The sequence below is a fragment of the Macaca mulatta genome, chromosome 1 (assembly GCF_049350105.2).
Source record: "Macaca mulatta isolate MMU2019108-1 chromosome 1, T2T-MMU8v2.0, whole genome shotgun sequence".
Lineage (NCBI taxonomy): Eukaryota > Metazoa > Chordata > Mammalia > Primates > Cercopithecidae > Macaca > Macaca mulatta.
Genome location: NC_133406.1, coordinates 230,863,397 through 230,880,569, shown reverse-complemented (window position 1 = coordinate 230,880,569; position 17,173 = coordinate 230,863,397). Strand labels below are relative to the sequence as shown.

At 52.6% G+C, this 17,173-nt stretch overlaps 2 protein-coding genes and 2 long non-coding RNA genes across 24 annotated transcripts in view; 2 read left to right on the top strand and 2 right to left on the bottom strand.

Annotated features, from left to right (window-relative positions):
* Positions 1-17,173, bottom strand: part of LZIC (leucine zipper and CTNNBIP1 domain containing) — a 119,238-nt gene that overhangs the window by 40,211 nt on the left and 61,854 nt on the right. The window lies entirely within an intron of this gene.
* The window catches only part of CTNNBIP1 (catenin beta interacting protein 1), a 65,207-nt gene that overhangs the window by 24,586 nt on the left and 23,448 nt on the right, over positions 1-17,173 (bottom strand). For 14 of the 21 annotated variants that reach the window (XR_001447413.3, XR_013413859.1, XM_015148591.3 and 11 more), the window contains 2 exon segments: positions 6,797-6,881; positions 591-710 (listed from right to left, as the gene is read on the bottom strand). Coding sequence is in view for 18 of the 21 variants with exons in the window: in XM_015148591.3 (XP_015004077.3) it covers positions 591-710; positions 6,797-6,881 (205 nt within the window). In the remaining 3 variants the exon portion in view is untranslated. 21 annotated transcript variants of the gene reach the window in all.
* On the top strand, positions 2,367-16,607 carry LOC144336534 (uncharacterized). Its single transcript, XR_013408401.1, has 3 exons — positions 2,367-2,550; positions 2,874-5,299; positions 16,010-16,607. It is a non-coding gene; the product is annotated as an uncharacterized LOC144336534 (long non-coding RNA).
* LOC144336507 (uncharacterized) lies at positions 8,849-15,099 on the top strand. The gene is made up of 2 exons (XR_013408365.1): positions 8,849-9,293; positions 12,102-15,099. It is a non-coding gene; the product is annotated as an uncharacterized LOC144336507 (long non-coding RNA).

Genomic DNA, 17,173 nt, shown 5'->3' with positions numbered 1-17,173 from the left:
TCGGGCCTCTATTCCTGAGATTTGACCCCTTTGCTTTCAGGGCCAGCACACCCCCCTCCCACCCTGCTTAAACTTGGTCCAGGGGTCCAAAGGCCTTGCCACTCAGACTGAATCTGAGATTAGGGTATGGTCTAGTACAGGTCAGTGGAAGACATAGGTCCTGGCCAGAAGGCTGAGGGGCGATTCCATGTCCCTCCACTCTTTTTGAGAAATGCCCCTGTACCCGCATGCCTGCTGCCGTCTCAGCTCCTGTCCTGCCAAGTTGTCCCTGAGCTGCCCCCTGGGAGAGAAGACTTTCGGGGTTGCGAGGGGGAGAAAAAGAAGGTCAGGGCCTTGAGGCTCTCACCTGTCTGGCCCCAACCCGGCATGGGGGTGGGCAGACTGCCCAGCAGTGCCCCTAGAACTCGAAGAGCTAGGCTCTGTGCCTGGGGGGCCGGAAGCAGCCCTAGAGCCAAGCCATAGGCCCAGCAACCCCTCCTCAGCCCGTGGCTCCTGGCTCCGCAGGAGGCAGCTGCAGTGGCTCCGCCCCCCAGCAGCCCAGCAGGGCCCCTCCCTGGGGGCCCACTGCCTGACATCCCGCAGGCACTCACGTTTGATCCCATCTTCCGCAGCATGAGCAGCACTCGGACCTTCTGCTGAATGTACATCTCCTCCGGACTCTTCCCGGGAGCTCCCTCGCGGTTCATCCCCCTGCCCGGCTCTGGGGACTCCTGCAGAGCAAGCAACAGCATCAAAAGGGAAGAGATCAGGATGTGACATACTGGGACACTGACACCTGCTAGTGACCCTCACTCCTCCCAGGAGCCCCTTTCCACCCGCAGTCTCCGTTCTGGGAGCATGGGGCAGGTGGCGAGGTACAGGGTTCCTCCCTCACCCACGCTGATCCCAGCCAGCTGGACTGAGCACCTCTGTTCTCCAGCACGCGCTGCAGGGGCTGGCCTGCCTGCTTCCTCTGTGCATGGAGCTGCTGGGTCCAGGGAAACTGAGATGACTGAACTGCTGGTTATTTCTGCCTGCCAGTCACCCCAGAGCAAAGCTCCTGCTATAAGCCCTAAGACACGTGGTGCATGAAGCCCCAAATGTTCCAGGTTTTCAGAAGAAGCAACTTCCACAAGGGGCAAAAAAGTGATGGGATCAGAGGCAGCTGGTTAGGGTCTTTGGCTCAAGAAACCGTGCGATCATTGCCCAGCCCCCAAACACTGAGACGGCTCCCTAGGCAAAAGCCCCTGACAAGTTTAAGAGGCCAGGGTTGTGGCTCCTGGGCTGGACTCCAAGAGGTCCCTCGATGGAAAGACAGTGGCCCAGGGCTGTAGGGCTTGCTACCTCAGCCCTCACAAACCCACCCCACCTGTCAGAGGGTAGCTCCTGCAGGCAGCTGGGAAGGCCAGCAGCGTGTCCACATGCAGCAGGGACCTAACCTGTAGAAAGCCCCAGGAGAGATGTCCAGAGCCCCCTCTCTGCAAGAGGAGCTGGAGGAGAGGAAGCTGGGTATGGAGGGGCTTGGGTTACACACTGGTAACTCCTGGATGAGTCAGAAATAACACAGCAGCTGCTGGGGTGGAGCGTTATCAGCCCTGGTGCCAAGGAACTGCGCTCGGGGAACCACGGAACCAAGCTGGAGGGCCAAGAACACTCCTCGCACCATCCGTCCCTCCAGGCCCAGCAAGCCCTGGACCAATGGGCTTTCCCAGGCAGGGTGGCTCTCTGTGCAGAGGGCAGCCTCAGCAATGTGCCAGAGCCTGGGCAGCAGCCTCCCTGTAGGTACTTGTCAACTGCTCATTCCCCATCAGCTAATGGGGCCCTCGCCCTAGAAGTGCACACAATAAGCTAATAGCAGCTGCATGCTTGATGTGGCACAGGTCTCTTTCCAGCAACTTCTGCTAAATCCCTATAGCACAGACTCTCTTACTCTGATGTTTGCTCCTCTTCCACCTCCTCCTGGGCTCAGAAAACAGCCTAAGTGATAACTGGGAGCTAGGAAAGAGGAGTAAACTGCCCCAGGAGTGGTCTCTGATGAGAGGGACCCCCAGTCACTCCCCAGGGCCAGGGTGCACCCCAGCGTGGGGAAGGCCGTAACTTCCTGTGCAGCTGAGCAGGGAAGCTCTGTTCTGGGGCATCACTCCTCACACTGACCCATTCTCACTCCCTTTCACTTCACTAGATGTGGAGCACTGCGGGTCTGGAGCTGGGCTCTACACAGCCTCATGGGGTGAACCTTGTACCCCGAACCTGGGTGTGGATGATGATGTGGTCTCCACCTCTTCCCCAGTGGCCACCTGGATCTGGGTTACTATGTGACCTCCTCATGATCCCCCCACTTCATTTCTTGTCCTTTTCTCTACACAACAGCCAGAATGATCTTATGATTTTTTTTTTTTTTTTGACACAGGGTCTCCCTCTGTCGCCCAGACTGGAGTGCAGTGGCGTGATCATAGCTCACTGCAGCATCGACCTGCTGGGCTTTAGCAATCCTCCCAACTCAGCCTCCTGAGTAGCTAGGATCACAGGTGCACATCACCACGCTTGGCTCATTTAAAAATTTTTTTTCTGGCCGGGCGCGGTGGCTCAAGCCTGTAATCCCAGCACTTTGGGAGGCCGAGACGGGCGGATCACAAGGTCAGGAGATCGAGACCATCCTGGCTAACACGGTGAAACCCCGTCTCTACTAAAAATACAAAAAACTAGCTGGGCGAGGTGGCGGGCGCCTGTAGTCCCAGCTACTCGGGAGGCTGAGGCAGGAGAATGGCGTGAACCCGGGAGGCGGAGCTTGCAGTGAGCTGAGACCCGGCCACTGCACTCCAGCCTGGGCGACAGAGCGAGACTCCGTCTCAAAAAAAAAAAAAAAAAAAAAAAAAAAATTTTTTTTTCTGTAGAAAAAGTCTTGCTATGTTGCCCAGGCTGGTCTCAAACTCCTGGGCTCAAGTGATCCTCCCACCTCATCCTCCCCAAAACAGATGACATCACTCCCTACTTAAACCTACCTTAGAATGCATTTCACAATCCTTGCCAGGACCCTGAGAGGGCTCCGCTGTCAGCCCTGCCTCCCTCCCCAGCCTGCCTCTTCTTCCTCTTCCCCTTGCTCTGCCTTCCTGGCGCTCGGCCATTCTAGAACATGCTGAGAAGCTCCTTCCCTCTGGCAGCCTTTGTACTGGGTGTCCCCTTAGCCAGGAACTGGCTTCTTTCCATCCTGTGTCTTGGTGTAAAGGCACCTTCCTAGGGAAGCTTCCCTGACAGTTGCTCTGGTGCCCAGGAGTACAGTGGTACGATGAGAACTCACTGCAGCCCTGAACTCCTGGGCTCAAGCGATCCTCCTGCCTCAGTCTCCTAAGTAGCTGGGATCACAGGAGCACGCCACAACACCCTGCCACTTTTAAATTTTTTTGTAGAGGTCTTGCTATGTTGCCCAGCCAGGTTGGTCTCAAACTCCCGGCCTCAAGCAATCCTCCTGCCTCGGCCTCCGAAAATATTGGAATTAACAGGCATGAGCCACCATGCCCGCCTGTCCTGATTTTCTGAAAGTGCCCTGTTGGAGAACTTGCTTATTGTCTCTCTCCCCTGCCTACTGCAAGGCCAGGGCCCCCTCTGCTGTGCTCACTCCTGTCTTCTGGGAGCCTAGCACTTGGCAGGCACTTAATAAATACTGTCCGCTTAGCTAAATGGAATATAGTGAGACAGCCTATGGTGTCTGAGCTTCTCCCACTCTGCAATATCCACACCCATCTAGGCCCAAATGTCATTGTGTTAACAGACCAAAGTACCTAACCCAGTCTCCCATAACCAAATTTAGCTTTTACAAAGGACTCACACTTCCAAAGTAGTGTGCCTTGGGCTATCGTGTTCTCCAAAGAACATCTGAAATGCTCCAGAAAGCCTTTGAGCTGGGAGTTAGGACTTCTAGGAGTAAAACCTTCCAATTCTGTCCTGTGCCTAAGGGCTAGTTTTCATTTGCTCTCTCCTGGTGAGAGACAGGGTGAAATACAAGGAGCTGGCCACTAGGTGTCGCCACACACAAAAGCACCACCATTGCTTCCTCCCCACTCCCAGCAGGTTCTCCCAGGGCTCCAGACCACGCGGTTTAATAAGCCCACCAGTCTTTAGCCAATGTGGGAAGCAGATCACTCCTGCTCTGGCTCTCCCTATTCCAATCCTACTATCACAAACCACACTTCAGCCCCGGGTCCCAGAGAGCTATTTGTTCATTCAGAGAGCCAGCCCTGCCCAGGTAAGGATTGGTGTCTGGTTTTTGCTGCCGCATCCACACAGGAGCCAGTGGTCCGGGTACACAGTAGGTGCTTCCCAGAGGAGCGTCAGTTCCATATCAGACTGCTTCCATCACAGACCACCTCCATGGGGCCAGCTTTACAGAATGTTGCCCTCTCCAACAAGCTATGAACAGCTTGCACTGATAGGTGCCGCCCCGTCTTCCCGGCTGGTGCAGCGCCTCACGCTGGGATTCCTAGGGCTTGGGCTGCCCAGCTATGGGCCTGTGGTGTCACTGGTGCCTGCATTTTGGAGCCAGGTTACTCCTGCTTCAATTCACTTCCCTGGAAGAGACAGTTCTTCTTGCTTCAGAGAAGACCCTTGACTTGTCTTTTCTAAAAAGTGTGGTCATGGAGAATTCTTCCAGCTCTAGTTTGAGCTGATTCCGCCCTGCTGCCTAACAAGAGGGCACACTCAGGGCTGGATCTGAAGCAGAAACGCAGCCAGGAGCACATGTTCCCAACCTTCCCATTCCAACCCAAACAGAAACACCGTGACTGGCTTACATAATTCTCTCCTCATCTGCAGTAAGGGTGTCAGTGTGGAGCAAACTCATAATTGGAGATAATAAATCATAATCAACCCAAACAATATAGACATTTCAGTCATGGTATGCTATGAGTATATTAAAGTATGTCTCTGTCACCTATACAAGCAAACGTGCTATTAAATTTTTATCACAATTCTGACAAGCATCAGGTTCATTTCACTTGAGAAATCTTATTTTCCCCTGCAGGGATCAAAAACTGGTCTCCATTAGACTATGTTTAAATTACATAAACTAAAACTGCAACTAAATTAGACACACTAATTATTCATCCAGTCCTTGAACGTGAGAACCAAAGTAATGATGGTTCTCAATTATGGTTTCTTGGCTATTCCCATAAACATTCCAGCGTCTAAAATGGGGCAGCTTCCACTCCAAATCCTAAGAAAATTTCTGTTAGCTGCCCAAGTCAGAGGTGAGCCAAAAAAAGGAAAATGAAAAGAAACAGGCCAGGCACAGTGGCTCACGCCTATAATCCTAGCACTTTGGGAGGTCGAGGCGGGCAGATCACCTGAGGTTAAGAGTTTGAGACTAGCCTGGCCAACATGGTGAAATCCAGTCTCTACAAAAAATTAGCTGGGCATGGTGGCAGGCGCCTGTAATCCCAGCTACTTGGAGGCTGAGGCAGGAGAATCGCTTGAACCTGGGAGGCGGAAGTTGCCTGGAGCCAAGATCACGCCATTGCACTCCAGCCTGAGCGACAGAGTGAGACTCTGTCTCAAAAAACAAAAACAAAAACAATAAAACAGAAAAGAAACAACAGGCAAGTATTAACTATCCAAATTAATGGTGAGGGGACAGGTCTGTGGTTATATTATGTAGTAGACAACCACACATTCTGCAAAAAGTGGGTGCCATCCCAGAAAATGACATCTGATTGGGGCAAACACAATGAAGAGACATTAAGGTACATATCTTCAATTTAGATAGAGACACACTCCTGCTACACACACACACACACACACACACACACACGGTTTGGAGCTGCCTCTCTGTTGAAGGAAGCTTGGCTGGTCAGGAAAGGATGGTGAGGAAGTGGCTCCCGACCACTGTGAAAGGTACACACAACAGGAGAACTGGCCTTGGCTTCACAGGCCACACCACATTCTCAGGGAGACACCCAAGGGCATCTGTAAGAGGCACGCTCAGATACCACACTCCTTCCCAGCCTTTGCAGGGACCTAATCTCGATCACCATGTAATCTCCAGCTTTTAAGCAGTTGATCTCACTTTAGAAGAATTAGGACGTAGTACAAGAGGAACCTGGAGAACAAGACTGCTGAAAGTCACATGTGGCAGTTGGAGGCTGGACGGCTGTGGCTCCCTGTATGGGTCTCTGTCTGGGAAATGCAGCTCATTCTAATAAAGAGCTTTGAAACCTGGCCTCACTTTGACAGGCACGAGTGGCCCTGAATACAAACACAGCCACCTGCACTCCTTTTTATTTTTAAACTGGAAGCTAATGCTGTTGAACATCCACATTTATCTATGTTAGAATATCCACTTATACCCAGGGTGGTCTTGCACCTGCTAGGAAGATGTCAAGTCAGCTCAGGCGAGGCCAGGCAGCAAAGCTGCTCCCTCAGGCACACGAGCTGCCTCCAGCCCCTGCACTCATCTTTTGTTTTGTCCATTTTAAAACACACTGCGATAGATTCTAATACATTTAAAAACATACAATTTACATTTTCATGATGTTTACATTGCAAAAAATACAACGCCACAGAATTGGTGGTTCCTAGAGCTTATATGAAATATTATCCAGAATCTGCACATGTCTTAGCCTAAAAGAAATCAGCAGCACCCTAACATTCTCCAGAAGAACCAACACATCTGGAGAAATGAGCACCATTAGGGCTCATGGTGAAAGGTAACAGATGAGCTAACTTCATGATCAGCCCTGGAGCCTGGTGTCCAAGACGACTCCTCACCCCCCACCCCACACTACCATATGGCCACATTACAGAGTCCTTCCCCGGGGGGCCTTACCTGCTTCTGGAAATTGACTTCAGGCAAACAGGTGCTCAACTGTGAGGGGAGGGCTGTGGCCAGGCAGAAGTAGGAAGGTGCCGCCCTGCGGAAACACAGAACGCGGGTCATGGGAGGAGTCAGGAGGGCCCAGGCAGCTGCCAGGGCTTGGTCTGGAGCACACGCCCCACGCTGAGGATGCACAACTGCTGGCGGGAAGCTCGTGGAGCCGGGCTTTGCCACGGTCCCGAAATACCTGTGTGTCTGGCAAGCCCAGGAAACCCGTACCCACGCCTCTGGGATAAATAAGGTGCTGACGGCAGCTCAGCTGGCCTGGCATTTCCGGCCGAAGCAGGTCAGTCCGCTCAACACCACACACCCTGCTCCCCTTGGCTTAGTCACCAAGTCTGATTGAGATGCTGTGTTCAGAGACACTGTGGACCAGAATGCATCACTCCAGGACAGCTGATGCCCAAGTCCCGCACCTGCACGAGAGAATGCCCCACCTACCAAATCTAACATGACAAGCAAGGCACAGGTAGCTCAGCACCCCACAGCCTCTATGCTCAGTGCATATATATGTGTCTGTGTGCTTGAACACCTACAGTTGTGTACATAAACATCAACGAACACAGACACATGCTAGAAACACACACGAAAAGCACAGTTGCAGCTTGTTCGCAGACCTACAGCCTAGCTGCATGTCTACATGCCCCCAGTACACCTCTGGCAGGAATCTGAGAACACTGCCTTCTTTTCTTCTGCCTCCCACACACGGGCTCATCGTTCAGGTCACCTGCACAGGTTAATGGAGCAGGAGCATGGACTGCTGAGGGGGCGGAGACACAGGAGAAGCAGGAGGCTGTGAGGGGCAATGGGAGCCTTACCCACCCGCTCCAGCTGTGCCACCTGCTCTGCTGGGGTGCAAGACGCAGTGCCTCGCATCTCCGAGGCACATATCAATCATCCCAATGAAAGGTGAGGGCACAGGTCTGTGGTTATATATTAATGTGGTAGACAACCACATGTTCTGTAAAAAATGGGTACTTTTGCCGGGCATGGTGGCTCACGCCTGTAATCCCAGCACTTTGGGAGGCCGAGACAGGTGGATCACAAGGTCAGGCGTTCGAGACCAGCCTGGCCAACACAGTGAAACCCTGTATCTACTAAAAATACAAAAAATTAGCCGGGTGTGGTGGCGGGCACCTGTAATCCCGGCTACTCGGGAGGCTGAGGCAGGACAATCGGTTGAACCCGGGAGGCAGAGGTTGCAGTGAGCTGACATCACGCCACTGCACTCCAGCCTGGGCAACAGTATGAGACTCCATCTCAAAAAAATTAAAAAGTGGGTGCTTTTACACCCACTTTTACTAACCACTCTTCTACAACCACAGGGCTCTCAGCTGTCAGCCTTGTAGTGGGGGAAAGGTTGCCAGAGAACACATCGAGAAACCAGTTCTGAGAGAAGTGCGGGGCCAATGACAGCTTGGAAACCACTGTCTTCAATGAATGCTGAAAAGAAAGTTGCTCGATGACCCAAGGTGCTGAGGAAGATGTGGTTTCCATAGAAAGCGGGATTTCAAAAGCCTCCCCTAAAGTCAGACATCGCTGTAAACCTCTGACTCTCTGTTCTCTGTGTCCCTTTAACCAGCAATGGCCCTGGGATAGAAGAGCTGTCACCCACCACTGCCACCCCCTCCACCATCAGACTAACCCTACAGGAACAGGCCATTTATAGCAATTAATTGCTCTTTTATTCCTCTAGATATCAAAGCACCAAAATATCAAGGAACCCTGGGGAACTTTCCACCCAAGTCCCCACATTCTTTCAAAAAGAGATGAAAAGAGAATCTTCCCCTACTTCTGAAGGGCTTTAATTTCTTCTACTACCACAACAGCCAATTATCACTCCTGTCTACAGGGCTCAGACCCTTCCAAGAAGCAGAGGGGAACGTTGTATTCCTGACTTCAAGGGAAGGGGTCAAAGGACAGGGACTGTCCAAGGCTGTTCTATTTGTCATTTAATTTATTTTATTTTTTGCTAACCAAACAGCAGCATACTTGCCATTTTTAAATATTTATTTATTTATTTATTTATTTTTTACTTTAAGTTCCAGGATACCTGTGCAGAATGTGCAGGTTTGTTACACAGGTATGTATACATGTGCCATGGCGGTTTGGGTACCTATCAACCTGTCACCTAGGTTTTAAGCTTTGCATGCATTAGGTATTTGTCTCAATGCTCTCCCTCCCCTTGCCCCCAGGCCCCCAACAGGCCCTGGTATGTGCTGTTCCCCTCCCTGTGTCCATTTGTTATTGTTCAACTTCCACTTATGAGTGAGAACATACAATGTTTGGTTTTCTGTTCCTGTGTTAGTTTGCCGAGAATGATGGCTTCCCGCTTCATCCATGTCCCTGGAAAGGACACGATCTCATTCTTTTTTATGGCTGCACAGTATTCCATGGTGTATATGTGCCACATTCTTTTTTTTTTTTTTTTTTTTTTTTTTGAGACAGAGTCTCGCTCTGTGGCCCAGGCTGGAGTGCAGTGGCCGGATCTCAGCTCACTGCAAGCTCCGCCTCCCAGGTTTACGCCATTCTCCTGCCTCAGCCTCCCGAGTAGCTAGGACTACAGGCGCCCGCCACCTCGCCTGGCTAGTTTTTTGTATTTTTTAGTAGAGACGGGGTTTCACTGTGTTAGCCAGGATGGTCTCGATCTCCTGACCTCATGATCCGCCCGTCTCAGCCTCCCAAAGTGCTGAGATTACAGGCTTGAGCCACCGTGCCCGGCCTGTGCCACATTCTTTATCCAGTCAATCACTGATAGGCATTTGGGTTGGTTCCAAGTCTTTGCTATTGTAAATAGTGCTGCAATAAACATAAGTATGCATATGTCTTTATAGCTGAATGATTTATAATCCTTTGGGTGTATACTCAGTAATGGGACTGCTGGGTCAAGTGGTATTTCTGGTTCTAGATCCTTGAGGAATCGCCACACTGTCCTCCACAATGGTTGAACTAATTCACGCTACTACCAACAGTGTGAAAGCGTTCCTATTTCTCCACAGCCTCGCCAGCATCTACTGTTTCCTGACTTTTTAATAATCACCTATGTTTGTCATTTTTATAGTCAGGTCAATGTTCCCAGTTTACAGAGGAAGAAACTGAGGCTCAAGGCCCCTGGGCCCCAGGATCCATGTAAGACAGTAAGCACGCTCCAATAACTGGATTCAGTTTTCAGTTCTGCTCTGCCACTGATTGGTTGTGTAAAGCAAGGCCAGTGACTGCTCTTCTGTGCACTTAATTTCATCACCTACAGAAAGGTGATAGACTGTCACCTCTACGTCTTCCCTCAGTGGAGGTGAGACTAGGGCTGGCTTCACGGGCCTGAGGCCTGGACAGTCACACAGGGCCTGTATTCAGGAGGGCCCCATGCTTGGTTTACTGTTCTGCTCTCACCGTCTTGAAATTCTTTTTTTTTTTTTTCTTTTGAGAGAGAGGGTCTTGCTCTGTTGCCCCAGCCACAGTACAGCGGTGCAATCATGGCTCACTGCAGCCTTGAACTCCCTGGCTCAAGCAATCCACCCACCTCAGCCTCCTGCATGGCTGAACCACAGGCACGCACCACCATACCCAGCTAATTTTTACATTTTTTATAGTGACAGGTTCTCATTATGTTGCCTAGGGTGGTCTTGAACTCCTGGGTTCAAGCAATCCTCCCACCTCGGCCTCCCATTACAGGCATGAGCCACCACACCCAGCCTTGAATTTTTTTTTTTTTTTTTCCCCTGAGAACCGAGTTTCGCTCTTATTGCCCAGGCTGGAATGCAATAGCACGATCTCAGCTCACTGCAACCTCCGCCTCCCGGGTTCAAGCGATTCTCCTGCCTCAGCCTCCCGAGTAGCTGGGATTACAGGTGCCTGCCACCATGCCAGGCTATTTTTTTTATTTTAAGTAGAGAGGGATTTCACCATGTTGGCCAGGCTAGTCTCAAACTCCTGACCTCAGGTGATCCACCCACCTCAATCTCCCAAAGTGCTGGGATTACAGGCATGAGCCACCATGCTGGGTCCTGGCCTTGAAATTTTTAATCATTTCTGAACAAGGGGGCTTGCACTGAGCCCTGCAAATGATACAGCTGGTCCAGAATGCGAAAAAGGTCAAGATGCTTCTCAAACTGCCAAGGGTTCCACAACCTTAAGTAGACACTAACAGGACTCAAGAAGGATTTACTGAAACTTTTCTAGGTACACACTGCCCTGAACCAGGCTTGGGGAGCACAAAGTACAGAACTGGGGTGGTGACACTGAACCTGCATTCCAGGAGTTGACTGAGTGGCTGAGGAAACCACACAACACAAGACAAAGAGAAAACCACACAAATAATACATGATAATGAGCCAAAAAGGTATGTTAGGTCAAGACACAAACCCTCCTAGAATGCCAACCACGTATCATGTACTGTGCCAAGCATCTGCCCCTGAGGAAAGAAGACCCAGGGCCTTAAGCCAGCATAGTAAGTGGCAGAGCAAAGGGGTCTAGTAAGCTCTGCAAGACGGCAGGGGAGAGGCTAGCTGCTGACGGCTCCGGGGAGAAGTCACTGGAGCTGGGCCTTGAAGGAGGAACAGGAGTTGCTGGTAGAGGAAAGGGGAAGGCACAAGACACAGATGTTCAGCGAACAATTACTGAGCATCTATTCTACGGCAGGCATTGAGAATACACAGGTGAGCCAAACAGCCACGGCTCACATGTGATGAGGGGCTTCCAGTGAGCGGGGAGACAGACACCAATCAAGTCACCTAGATCAATGATCTCAGACACTGAGACAAAGAAAATGAAAGTTAAGTTTGAGTCGCCTTGGGGATGTGCGGCTGGGAGCCCAGAGGAGGAGAAGGAGTTGGTAGGGGTGGCATACGCGTAGGAAGGCCCTGAAGCAGGAAGATATGTGGCTTAGGCCAAGTTAGAGCTGGACCATAGGGGCACTCAGGGGGAGGGGAAGAGGTGTTTCAGCAGAAGGAAGTCAAGCTTCAGCTTGAAAAGACCACTGTGGGGCCAGGTGTGGTGGCTCATGCCTGTAATCCCAGCATTTGAGAGGCCGAGGCAGGTGGATCACGAGGTCAGGAGATCGAGACCATCCTGGCTAACATGGTGAAACCCCATCTCTACTAAAAATACAAAAAATTAGCCGGGCGTGGTGGCGGGCGCCTGTAGTCCCAGCTACTCGGGAGGCGGAGGCAGGAGAATGGCATGAACCCAAGGTGGGGCTCGCAGTGAGCCGAGATCGTGCCTAGCCTGGGCGACAGTGCGAGACTCCGTCTCAGAAAAGAAAGAAAGAAAAGAAAGAAAGGAAGGAAAGGAAGGAAAGGAAAGGAAGGAAAGAAAGTAAGGAAAGAAAGGAAGGAAGGAAAGAAAGGAAAGAAATAAAGGAAAGAAAGGAAGGAAAGGAAGGAAAGAAAGAAAAGAAAGAAAAGCCCACTGTGGCCAAGGCATGGAGAAGAGGCTGGGGTGGAGCAGCGGGGAGCAGGAGGGGAGCGGGAGCAACCAGGCAGGGGCTTGGTTGGGTAGAGAAGGGCCAGGAGGAGTGTAAGAGTGCTGTGGTTGTGGCTGTGGCTGTGGGGAGAGGCCTGGCACATGCCCAGGGTGAGGCCCCAAAGGACAGGTTGGACAGCTGGGACTGAGAAGCCCCGGAGGCACAAAAGCACAGGAATGGCAAAAGTCCAAGGGCCCTCGGGATCAAGTCAGCACTATGGTGAACATGTGCAGCAGGTTCGGGGGCCAGAATCGAAACACGGTGACAAGCTAGTTCCGGGAAACATCAGGGGCACTTCTGGGGGCTACTTGGCCTGGAGTAAGAATGGGGGGCCTCAGGAAGAAAACACGTGTGAGGCAGCCGCAGGGCAGGGGGCACCTTCTGTGGGCACACAGAGCCAGAGCGGTCAGGAACAACGGGTACCTGGGTGGCAGCAGCGAGACAGCACAGGAGGGTAGGTCAGGGACCAGGGGAAGCCTCTGTCTAGCAGGAAGTCCAACCTGCCAAGCAGGGGGCATCGGGCCCTGGTCAGGAGATGACTTAGGCAGAGTGGTCTCCCAAGAAGACCGGAGTCTGGGAGGATTCATGTGAAGCCCTGTGTGAGGTGTGCGGGAGGGCAGGTGGGGCACCACAGGCAGGACCTCACGAGCCTAGGTGCAGAGCAGAGAGGGAGGAAGGACAGTGAGAGCTGCTCCCGAGAGGCAGGAACCAGTGGGTTTTCTAAGAAGGAGGCAGAGCAGGGCAGGGGAGAGGTCCACCTGCCCCACCCCATGGGCCTTGCCCACTCAGGCCCCACAGGCTCCTGTCCCCATCACAGCCCTCACTAAGCATGGGACTGCCCCCCAGGCACATGCTTCAACAGCACAGGGGCTGCTTCAGTAGCTGTAATAACCCCTTGCCAGCATGATCCAGCACCCGGTGTGTGGCATGGCAGGCCCGCAAGGACAGCAGGGAGGATGAGCGGCTTCTGCCCTCCTTCCTCTGCCTAGACACCCCTTCCCTCCCTCCTCATGGTCCTCCTGGAACTCAGGACTCACCCAGTGCTGTCACCGTTGTCAAGTCCCTGCAAGGGGGAAAGGAAGGGCAGAATCTTGCCTGTCCTTGCCTGGGTGCCCTGGCCCTCACTTGCTCTGCCTGGGAGCTGTGGTCAGCTTCAGGTGAGTCTTAACCTCGGCTTTGCCTCCTCCAGGTGGGTCGGCTGACTTAACGGTGCAGGGGGAGCTCAGGGGAGGTCACCACCAGAAAAGTCAAGGAGGAAGAAGGTGGGGAGAGGGGAGTCTGAAGATGCTGTGGGTGGGAGGGAGGGAATCCATGGGGAAGGAGGAGGAGGGCAGGGAGCAGAGGAAGGGGAGAGTGAGGCAGAGGCACAGAAAAGGCTCCTGTGGGAAGGGGGAAGGCACCTGGGCCAGCAGATTGCCTGTGGTTGGGCCTGTAGGCAGAGCAGGGGTGCAAGGGACCCAACAGCTGCTGGGCAGTGAGCAGCGGCGATGGGACTGGGCCAGAGGCGAGGACCAGCTAAGCTCAGTAAACTGGATGCCCTCTCCTGGGAATGGCTCCAGGCACACTCCCCAGCCCACAGCAGGGAGGGAGAGATCAGCCAGCAGCCAGCCAGGCCTTCTCCAGGGGCCACGGCAGCCCTTGGGGCAGAGCACCACTGTAGGCCGCACAGCTCAAGGGAGGAGGGAAGACGGCCAGGCCTTAATCCTCAAGGGTTTCCCAGTCCCAGGCCTCCCACCAGAAATCAGGATCTGAAAGGAAGACTCAGGCTGCCCAGAGTCATCCAGATCCACAGGCAAAGCTTTTATCTAGCATGTCAAGTCCAGGACAAGGTGTGGGAGCCAAGGGGGCCTGGTCACTGGTTCAGAGTCAGCTGCCCAAGGAACCCTGAGGAAGAGGAAGGTGCCGTCGTGGGAGGACGAGGAGCATTTTCTATGAACTGGAATATATCAGAGAAAAACCAGCCCCAAATGCCTATGTACATCCTAGAGAGAGGGGAGGGCAGACAATAAAACACGAATGACGGGGAAATCCTTAGCACACAGGAAAAAGACAGGGGCTGGGGCCAACCCCAGGGTGAGTGGGAACAGGAGTGTGGGGGTGGGCGACAGGCCCTTCCTGACCAAAGAGAGGAAGACAGTGAGGGAGGGAGTCTGGGAGCAGAGCTGGACTGAGGCCCTGTGGTGGGGGCACAGGAGCGGCTGGAGGCCAGCACTGGGGTGGGGCTGCAGGGGAACAGGCCCAAGCAGAGGAGGGGACAGGGCCTGTGTTACAAGGGTAGCTGGGAGCTGGGAGCAGAAGAATGGCTGGTCTGACTCAGGGTCCAGCAGGACGACCTGAATGGAGACAGGCCCAGGGCCAGAGCAGAGGCTGTGGCAGGAATCCAGGCAGATCTGCTGGTGTCTCAGGTGAGGGGGCAGCAGCAGAGGGTGAGGGTTCAAGGTGGCCAGCTGGGGACTCGTGGCACAGACAGACAACAGGATCACCAGGGAGCGCACTGTGGGGTGTGGGGGCAATGGTGGCGGCTCCCAGGTTTTCAGGCTAAGTGGCTGAAGGTCGACATTCCTATCAACTGAGCTGGGGAGAAGCAGGTGGAACAATTTTGGGGGACAATCACGAGCTGAAATTTTAGACTTTGAAAGGTTTTTCCGTCTCTGAGCCTTGGTTTCCTTTTCTGTAGAAAGCGGGTGATAACAGCACCTACCTCAAGGGCAAGTTTGAAAATGAGATAACATACAAAGAAAACACTTGAAGCCTGGGCACATAGTGAGACTCTGTCTCTACAAAAAATACAAAAGCTAGCTAGATGCGGTGGCATGCACTTGCAGTCAGTTATTCCGGAGGCTGAGGTGGGAGAATCACTTGAGCCTGGGAGGTCGAGGCTGCAGTGAGCAGTGATCGTGCCACTGAACTCCAGCCTAGGTAACAGAGCAAGACCCTGTCTCTTAAAAAAAAAAAAAAAAAAAAAAAGAAGCAAAAACGAGGCCAAGTGCGATGGCTCACACCTGTAATCCCAGCACTTTGGGAGGCCGAGGTGGGTGGATCACCTGAGATTGGGAGTTCGAGACCAGCCTGACCAACATGGACAAACCCTGTCTCTAACTAAAAATACAAAATTAGCCCGGCATGGTGGTGCATTCCTGTTATCCCAGCTACTTGGGAGGCTGAGGCAGGAGAATCACTTGAATCCGGGAGGCAGAGGTTGTGGTGAGCCAAGATGGTGCCACTGCACTCCAGCTTGGGCAACAAGAGTGAAACTCCATCTTGGAGGGAAAAAAAAAAAGCCACTTGGCCCAGTGCCTGGTATACAGCAAGGGTTCAATAAATTCTAGAAACCATACTAATAAGATGAGAAGATGACACAGACCATGTAAGTAAATGCTTTTTGTTGCAGGATGGGGATGGGAGTAAAAATAAACAGTAAGAAATCAAAGGCTTTTTTTTTTTAAGATGGAGTCTCGCTCTGTTGCCCAGGCTGGAGTGCAGTGGCACAATCTTGGCTCACTGCAAGCTCCGCCTCCCGGGTTCACGCCATTCTCCTGCCTCAGCCTCCCGAGTAGCTGGGACTACAGGTGCCCACAACCACGCCCAGCTAATTTTTTGTATTTTTTAGTAGAGACAGGGTTTCACAGTGTTAGTCAGGATGGTCTCCATCTCCTGACTTCGTGATCTGCCCACCTCGACCTCCCAAAGTGCTGGGATTACAGGCGTGAGTCACCGCGCCGGGCCACAAAGGCTTTTAATACCCTCAGCTTCTTGTCTCTTCTCTCCCAGCTGCCTGTCAGTCCCCAGCTGGCTCCGAGGAATGATAAGGGATGGAGAGCCAGGAGGGGACCTTACTTCCACAGTCCGAGGGCTGCCCCGAATCACTGGGGACACTTCTCAGCAGGGTGCCGCTGACATTTCAGACTGGGTGCATTTTTGCTAGAGGGCTGTCTGCACATTGTAGAAGCTGAGAGGCATTCCTGGCCTCCACCCACTAGATGCCAGTAGCAGCCCCCTCCAGTTATGACAATCAAATATATCTTCTGATGTTGCCGTGTCCCATGGGGGACAAAATCACCAGGTTGAGAGCACTGCTTTAAAGAAGTAGCTGACACGTACTCTGGCTTACTCTGTGCCTCGCACCATTTGTCTTCATTCAGTCTTCGCCACACATGTCCCTACAGGGCTTTACACATGAGCATGCCACGGTGCACAGGGGTGACATCACTCACCTGTCATCGCCCAGCTAGTCCGTATCGGATCAGGATGGAACCCAGATTGTCCAAGGCCTCAACCACTCTGCCCTGTTGCTCTCCAGTATACAAGTACATGGGTAAAAAGTCACACTGAGCCAGCGAGGGGGACAGGAGGCAGGGATCTGCCACGAAGCTCCTGCTAGAGTCCCACACACGGTAGCACCTCAGGTCCTCTAGCGACATCAAAAAAGGGAGTGCCAGAGGGAATTTCCACATGCTCCACTCTCAGTAATTAAACTGCAACAACCTCCCAGACTCTCAGGCCTCAGGAGCAACGCCTTAATTAATAAATTCCACGTCGCAGCCTCCTCCATCCAGAGCCACGCTCAGTATTCCCGAACTGCACTCCACCAGCAGAGCTAGGGCAAAACAGGCCTCCTAGTGAGGCATGGCATTTGCAGACCATAGCCCCATTCTTAGGGGATAAGTCTGGGGTGGGGAATGTGTCTTGAGGTCACCAACCCCAATTCAAACCTGATGCAAAGCTCCTTCCTGCTCCCTGAAGCCAGGTGATACCACGGAAGAACAATAATTACTGTTGTCACCACAGCATTTTCTAAGCCCAGGCACAGAGTGGCAGAGTCAGTCAGCCCTCACAAGCCTGCAAGGTAGGAATTATTCCCATTTTAT